At 43.3% G+C, this 8,627-nt stretch overlaps 1 protein-coding gene across 1 annotated transcript; it reads right to left on the minus strand.

Annotated features, from left to right (window-relative positions):
* Positions 1–816: 816 nt before the first annotated feature.
* On the minus strand, positions 817–7,963 carry LOC127635054 (tripartite motif-containing protein 16-like protein). Its single transcript, XM_052114831.1, has 4 exons — positions 7,939–7,963; positions 6,074–6,136; positions 2,118–2,257; positions 817–1,227 (listed from the first exon to the last, which is right to left on the minus strand). The coding sequence occupies exons 1-4, from the start codon at positions 7,961–7,963 to the stop codon at positions 817–819; spliced, it is 639 nt and encodes a 212-aa protein (XP_051970791.1).
* Between the last annotated feature and the right edge of the window lie 664 nt (positions 7,964–8,627).

The raw sequence follows: 8,627 nt of genomic DNA on the forward strand, positions 1-8,627 counted from the left end.
TTCCGCGGGGAGTGTAATAAGGGCGACACGCTCTCTCGTGAGAGGTAAACAAATGACAGGAAACTGGAGTAAGAGATGTTTCTGGACTCTACAAGTGTTAAAGCTGTTAGAATTATAATCAATCTTGTATTCCGCGTTATTATGTTTCTTGCGGAGACTGAGATGCTGCTACAGCAGATAATAATAAAAAACGCTTCACGCAGGATGCGCCAGTTTAGTGTAAATAAAGCGTTTAGCGCACGTAAACAAACTCAGAGCACATCTGTTACTCTAAGCATGAGAGGGAGTTCTGGAGCACAGAACTGCTCTGAAAACATTGTAACCATGTTCTAACTTAATATAGACTGGACAGAGCAGCATATATATAGGCTATATATAAATTATATATAGAGTATATAGCCTATGTATTTTCCTCATGGGGACTGACAAAATGTCCCCACAATGTCAAACATTTTGGGTTTTACTATCCTTATGGGGACATTTGGTCCCCACAAAGTGATAAATACACACATATACACAGTGCTTGCTATAGACGAGATGGGGAATAGTTGTCACACTTTTTAATTAAGTAAATAATTAAAACTGATATTTTGTCGTGTGACCTTTAATATTTTTTCTGTTTCATAATTAATTTATTGATTTGGCCAACAAATCCATAATTGTTAAACTGTATACATGTGAAACATTGTGGCAACTTGCCTCAACCTGACATTTATTAAAAAGGGTTTTGAACAAGTGTGTTTCAAACCAACATATATATATATATATAGATATATATATCAATTCATATCTGTAATATCTTGCCCTGTCCGTGTCTCATTCCTCTTTCTTAAGGATTAAACAGGAGGACTGTTTTCCCATCCAGAAACCCGGCAGCATTTTCTCCTGTATGGGATTCGTAAACCTGTGAATTAGTTTCAGATACTTTTTCTTGGAATCTTCCTCTGTCTCCACAGCATAGAAGCAGACCAGTCCAGCGGGCTGATCCACATACACCCCTATAGTGCTGCATTGAGGCACGTCTTTCACTCTGGTGTTTATTCCGTTATGCCAGGCGTCATAGCGGGACCCGGCCCAACCCAGAGCCCAGGATTCTTCGTTCTCCCCAAGGCCAGAGCCGCCTGCCCTCCTCCCTGCACCCTCGTATGTAACACCTACAAACACCCAGCCGGAGTATAGTACCTCCCAATAACACCGTGATGCCCAGATAGACTCCTTACACAGTACCTGTAGAGACACATGCAATCATTGCATCCTGTGGATGTGTGAAACAGAAATAGGTCACTGACAAATAACATGTCCATTAACATTGTCACATTTTCAGCTTATTAAGCGTAATCGGTGTAAGAACGTGCAAGAAAAGGAGCTCATTGTTTCAAAAGTATTGCCACACAATGTAAACATAATGTTCGGATGGTATTTAATGTGTACTATCTCTGTACTTCTTTATTTTAATATGATAAAATCACTTGCCGTGTTTACGGTGTTACGTCGTCACGGTGACAAATCTGCACAATTGGTTAACTCTTTACACAGACAAGGTTAGTAAGCGATTTTATCACACAAAACTCATGTTAACATGTATAAAGATTACATCTTGTGTCTATATATTTTAAACAATGTGTATTTTAATGCTTCATGACCAGTGGCGGAGCTAGGGGGTGGTCAGGGGTGGCCGTGGACCAAAGTCTGGCCACCATATTGACCACCCCACTAACAATTGCCGTTTTGGTCATTTTGTGTTATTTTTTTGGCACAATTTAGATCTTTAGAGGTGAAATCATCTCTGTACAAATTTAACATGTGCGCACCCCAAGGTCGCCTCACCTCTCCGTCCGGGTTGTCATTATACCCCCCCGACAATACAAAAATGCTGTCCAAACATTTCTATGCCACCACAGACTGATCACTTGCCATTGCATGGCCACCCCTTTGAAAAACAAAGTAAGAACTTTACTGTAATTGTGATTATTTTTGTTTTTAAAATGAGGGAAATTATTATTTGTGGCAATCAACAATCTGTGTCGTCTTTAAATTAAAATGTATGTTGAATTACGCATGTATAATAATAAAATATAAATTGACTAACATAAATCACAAATGTAAATTTGTTTCACCTGTGGGCAGTGTTCAAATCTTTCTGGCCTGTCCAGGTAAGGGCACACCTCATTCGTCATGCGGGACACCTTGGCTCCACCCTCTTTCAGCCACAGCACTTTATTGGCAGTTCGCTCATCCAATGAAAGATCGACCCAGTCTAAGATTGAAATGATTGGTGAATATTGTTATAACCACTGTAAATTTGTTTGCATCTGGGTCATTTGTCTTATGCAGTACCTCTTGAACTGTCACTTTTTACAAAATGAAAATCCTTACACAACTCATGTGTTCATGGAAAATTTACAGCAAATTCGCCACTGATAATTTTCACATGCAGATGAGCTTTGCAACAAATTGTCCATCGTTGCCAAAGGTTTTCTGCGAGCTCCTGCATGTGAAAATGAGTGGCAAATTTGTGGCTAGTTTGTGGCTGGTTTGCGAGAACTCTACATTTTATTGTTAGGGTATGACTGTGATGCGATTTAAGGAAGTATTTCTGTAAAAGAAACCTGCGCTTGCAGGTTAATGACCTGGCCTGAAGGGTCGTAGGAACCTTGGGCACGTAGCCCAGTCGCAGTCTTAGCATGACATGAGTATCTGCCGGACTGAACTCCAGGCTCGAAGGGGAGTCTCTGAAGGCCCGAGAGGACCACTGAGAGATCCCAGGAGGGGAACAGGCTTGGCTGGGGAGGATTCAGTCTCCGGGCGCCTCTAAGGAACCTGATAATAGGTCATGCTTACCCAAGGATTTACTGTCCACTGCGTCGTGGTGGGCCGAAATAGCAGCTACATACACCTTCAAGGTGGAGGGGGACAGCCTCCCCTCCAACCTCTCTTGCAGGAATGAGAGCACTGACCGAACTGCGCATCTCTGCGGGTCTTCAGACCGAGAAGAACACCAATTTATGAAAAAGTGCCACTTTAGGGTATAAAGCTGCCTAGTAGAGGGAGCTCTGGCTTGGTTGATGGTGTCTACAACCACAGGTGGTAGGTCACTCAGATCTTCCGCATCCCATCCAAAGGCCAGATATGGAGGTTTCAGAGGTCTGGGTGCGGTTGCCAGAGGGTGCCCCATCCCTGGGAAAGAAAGTCCTTCCTCAGGGAAATTTGCCAGGGAGGTGCTGTCGTGAGGAGCGTGAGATCCCGGAACTAAGTCCGAGTGGGCCAGTAAGGAGCCACTAAGGTGACTTGTTCCCCTTCCTCTCTGACCTTGCACAGCACCAGTGCAAGAAGGCTCATTGGGGGAATGCGTACTTGCGCAGACCCCGGGCCAGCGCGTCTGTCCCAAGAGGGGCCTTCGTTAGGGAGTACCAGAGCGGGCAGTGGGAATTGTCTTGGGAGCAAAGAGATCTACCTGTGCCATGCCGAACCAGTCCCAAATCAGCTGGACCGCCTGGGGGTTGAGCCTCCACTCTCCGCTGCCCTGAGTCACTGCTGACTCCAAAGGAGGATATTGTGGGCGAGTTGGCAATTGATGTGCCAATGCAGCCGGGGCCCCTCTGCAACCTTGGTGAAGCCGCGAAGTGACAGGCCAAAGGGGAGGACCTTGTACTGATACGCCTGGCTGTCAAACGCGAACCGTAGGATGGGTCGATGTCGAGGTAAAAATGGAGACGTGAAAGTATGCGTCCTTTAGATCTACCACTGCAAATCAATCTTAATGCAGAACGCAGTTTAGAATCTGTTTCTGCGTGAGCATTTTGAACGGGAGTTTGTGTAAAGCCTGGTTGAGAACTTGCAAGTCCAAGATTGGCCTATTTTGGGTACTGCCTATTTTGGGTACAATGAAGTAAGGGCTGTAGAAACCCTTCTTAATCTCAGCTGGGAGCCTAGCAAATTGAATCGCGTAGCCGAGTCGGATGGTCCTGGCCAACCAGTGTGACGGGTTGGATGGCGAGAGCCATGCATCCAAGCTCCGTGCGAGGGGCACTAAGGGGACAATCATTTTTGATGTACTGGTTGGGGCTTCGCAGCGGGGGGGGCTTTGGTGCTGAGAAAAGACTCAAAGAACTTACCTTGATCCAGGCACCGGGGATGGGCAGTCGTGGGTCCGGAGGCGATGTATCTGCGTCTTGGAGACCGGGACTCTAGGTTTTTGGTGACGGGGCACCGTGAGAACGGAACAGACCGGTTAGATGACCCAGAAAGTGAGGAAATAGCTCTTATATTGACAATTTGGGTACCGCAGTCCGAAGGAGGTGCGGAAAAGGAAAATATGGATTTTCCTCCCAGGCCTCCATCGGGGGACGGAGTAGTCTTGGCACCAGCTCCGGAGCTGAACATCTGACTGCCTGCGTCTTCCGTCTCAGGGGCGCTTAGGAGCTTTCCGGGTTCTAGAGGAGGTCCTGGAGATGGGGTGCATACGCCACCTGCGGGGCGCTCGACGCTGGGGCTGAGAGCTGGGCCCGGGTTGAGGCGGAGCTGCCTGTTGCTTGGACGAAGCTGTAGGGGGACGCCTTGGTGGGCAGACGGGTCGCGGACCACGCTGAGGTGGCGCCGCAGCATGATGTGAGAAATCGCTTCCATCTGCCTCTTCACCGGCGAGAACTGCTGGGCGAAGGTGTCGACTGTGTCCTCGAAGAGACCAAGCTGGGAAACGGGGGCGTTGAGAAAGCAGGCTTTGTCAACTTTGCGCATCTCGCCCAGGTTCAGCCATAGTTGACGAGGGTGGCCATTGCCTGCCTGAGTGCCCGTGCTGTGACCTTTGTGGCTCTGAGAGTGAAGTTGGTGGCAGAGCGCAGTTCCTGCAGCACGTCAGGTCAGGACTACCCAAGTGCAGATCTTTAAGTGCCTTGGCTTGGTGAACTTGCAGGAGCACCATGGTATGCAAGGCGGAGGTGACCTGTCCAGTGGCGCTGTAGGCACAACCAAACCCCCCACCCATCAACAACATTGGGGGCAGGTTGAAGAGGGTTTCGCCCAGGGCACCAAACAAGCTAGAACTGCCAGTGTTTATATATATATATATATCTCAACAGATTAAGTTGAATAAGTATTAAGTTTATTATTATTCACAAGATATGAAGTTGGAGACAAGATGTGTTTTATGTGCTGATGGGGAGGTTTCAATATACTTTGCATTGCTCTTTTCATGTCCTTGTTTCAATTTAGAACACTTGATTATCTACTCATTAAAATACCAAAATATGCATTGCAGTGATGATAATCATAAACATGAACATTGTCGGTGACAAAATATTTTGATACAGGAAATCCTCACGAGGTGTCCATGAATGTTTATAGTTCACCAGCGCCGGCCACATGAGCAACACAGTGGAATAAAAAGGAAACTTTGCCGATAACGATTGTTCCAAAAAGCAACTATCGGCATTGATTAATCAGTAAAAATGAATCGGTCCACCTCTAAAATTGAGTATCACACAAAATGTAAAATTCTGAAGAAAACATGTTTTCTTTTAAACATTTGGATTATAGAGATTAAAAAATGAAGGAACACCTGGAATATCTCTTGTGTCAAATTTGCGTCCTGCAAATTTGTAATGTTAGGACATAAAAATAACATGTCAAAAGGAATAGCTTGCCCAAAAATGATAATTCTCTCATCATTTACTCACCCTTGATGCATGCATTAAGTGCAAAGAAGGGTAACGACTATTCTCAAGATTGCGCCGTGACTACAGATGTGAAGATTTATTGTGAATAAGGAGTTGTATTTGGGTCTGTTTCACACCCAAAGTGATCATATTGTTTCAGAAGACATACATTAGACCACTCGATTGACGTTATGCTGCCTTTACGTCCGTTTTGGTCCCTATTGACAAAAACACATCAAACATCCATCAAAATATCTTTGTGTTCCACAGAAGACAAAGTCAAGTACAATATGATTTTGAGACTGTATGAGGGTGAATAAATGATAAGAGAATTATAATTTGGGGTGAACTATTACTTTAAGTTTAAGACAAACTGTTTGTGATGGAGACATGAAAAGGTCCTGTACTGTGTGACTCACATTGGATCAGTTCCTCTCTGGATGTGGGCTCTGGGATGTTGGGCTCGTAAACTGGCAGCTTCTCTGAAAAAGGGAAAAAGTAAGAAACATTTGCATGGAATTCGAATTCTGCGTAATGTTAATGGTAATATCATCAATTCATAAAAGTTCAAAGTTTAGACGGATGTTTAATATTGCACTTACCAGCAGGAGTATTTCTGTCTTTAATTTTCCTGCCTTGAAGAATGAAGAAGAATGAAAAGATTTGATTTTCATTTAATCAGTAAAGAGAGAGCAGATCTGTGCTACACACATCATACACCACTGTGGTGTTATTTTAAACATGATAATGGATATACTATTGAATTAATAACTATGGGGACATTTTTACTTCTTGTCCAAGTAATGCTTCAAATGCTTTGTGTGTGTGTGTGTGGCTGTTTGAGCTTGTAGCTTAACATGAAATGGCCATCTCTTTGACATTTGACAGGTTTAGGCCATCAAGGACATTCCTCCGGGAATAGCAAGATTGAGTGGTATGTACTGTGTGTATGAATGTGTGTAAGAGTGACTGACTGACCCAATAGCCAAGTTTCAACACCTCTGTTCTGATTAATAAGGTGGCGTCTACCAATAGCCCAACGATAGACCAGCCCAAAACTCATTATATCCATCTGGACAATTCACACTTCATACATCATCAGTTTGGCTGATTTGTATCAGTGCTTTTTTTCATTCATTAAAAAAAAACAACAACCTTATCTTCTTATAAACGATTCATTGAATCAGAATTACATTTATGTATTTTTTATGGTCAGGATTTATTTGAGAGTCCCCAAATCACTGGTATTTACCCATATAGGGCCTTAAAAATGAAGACCCAAAAAGGAAAGTTTGTTCTGAACCAGAATCTGAAACAATATTAAATATCTTGCCCAATTCCCACTACTTAGTAGGTCCTCGTGGTGGCGCGGTTACTCACCTCAATCCGAGTGGTGGAGGACAAGTCTCAGTTGCGTCCGCTTCTGAGGCCGTCAATCCGCGCATCTTATCACATGACTCGTTGTGCATGACACCGCAGAGACTCACAGCATGTGGAGGCTCATGCTACTCTCCACGATCCACACACAACTCACCACACGCCCCATTGAGAGCGAGAACCACTAATCACCACCACGAGGAGGTTACCCCATGTGACTCTAGCCTCCCTAGCAACTGGGCCAATTTGGTTGCTTAGGAGACCTGGCTGGAGTCACTCAGCACGCCCTGGTTTCAAACTCACATCTCCAGGTGTGATAGTCAGCGTCAATAATTAAAATATCTTTAATACTTCTGGTAATATAAATGCTTCAACTTTGAAAACAATAACAACAACAATAAAGCTTATTGATTTGAAATTTCAAACTGGCACATTTAAATTCTTATCAGATTATTATCTGAGCTGTAATTGACTAGCATTAATTAGTTTACTATGATAACAGCTGCTGTGCTCTCATTTACCCTTCCTATTGATTACATTTACATTTATTCATTTGGCAGATGCTTTTATCCAAAGCGACTCACAGTGCACTTATTACAGGGACAATCCCCCCGGAGCAACCTGGAGTTAAGTGCCTTGCTCAAGGACACAATGGTGGTGGCTGTGGGCATCGAACCAGTGACCTTCTGATTACAATTTCTGTGCTTAAGCCCACTACACCACCACCACTCCCACTGATTATTATTTTGATCTAAAATCACTTACGTTCAGAATATGTATAGCAATGGAAACCCTTAAACATTTTTTAAAATGTGATTCAAAAAACATAAATGCATTTAACAACATCATTGGAAAAGAAACATGCTGAGATTTACTGTATATTAGTTATATAATTGTGAAGGTTTACCTGGCTTCTTGGTTTGAGGTGTCATTGTTCTTGAGCTTGAAGGCATTTTGCTGTTTTGTTTGAGGGGTATATTTGTGAGAGCTTGATTATGTCTGTGTTCATGTATGTGGTCAGTGTGCTGAACGCAGTGGCTCTTAAATAGTTATCTCATGTAGAGGCCATTAGAAACAGTGAGGAGGGCGTTGCCAGTGTCAAACGTTGGCTAAATAAAGACAAAACTTCAAACGCACCAATAAACAGAAAGACACACAGAGCAAAAAGGTAATGCAAACCGATACAAATGACACATACAAGTTTTACCCCACTCTCTTTATAAAGACTTGCCAAAAACTGAAATGGTCATTCCATGTCAACTCAACCAGAGGTCCCTGACTCCATTTTTTCTACTGAAAGAACTACATAAATGATAATGAAAGGCAAAATATGAAATGCCATGGACACACGTGTACTGAGTAATCCCATTTTCACTTATGATTTAAGAGCACAACTATATGTGAAAGACCATAAAAAAAAAGGTGTCAACGTCATTATTTAATTTTGACACCAAGATTGGTAGGTCTGTTACTAAAATCAGTTGACTTCAGCACCTCTTGTTGCATTATATGCCAAGGGTGCCATAAATTGGAAAAACAAGTTTTTTATTGTTTTATTTTATCAAAGTTGGAGCATCTACTGTATTACCCCAGAAG

The sequence above is a fragment of the Xyrauchen texanus genome, chromosome 42 (assembly GCF_025860055.1).
Source record: "Xyrauchen texanus isolate HMW12.3.18 chromosome 42, RBS_HiC_50CHRs, whole genome shotgun sequence".
Lineage (NCBI taxonomy): Eukaryota > Metazoa > Chordata > Actinopteri > Cypriniformes > Catostomidae > Xyrauchen > Xyrauchen texanus.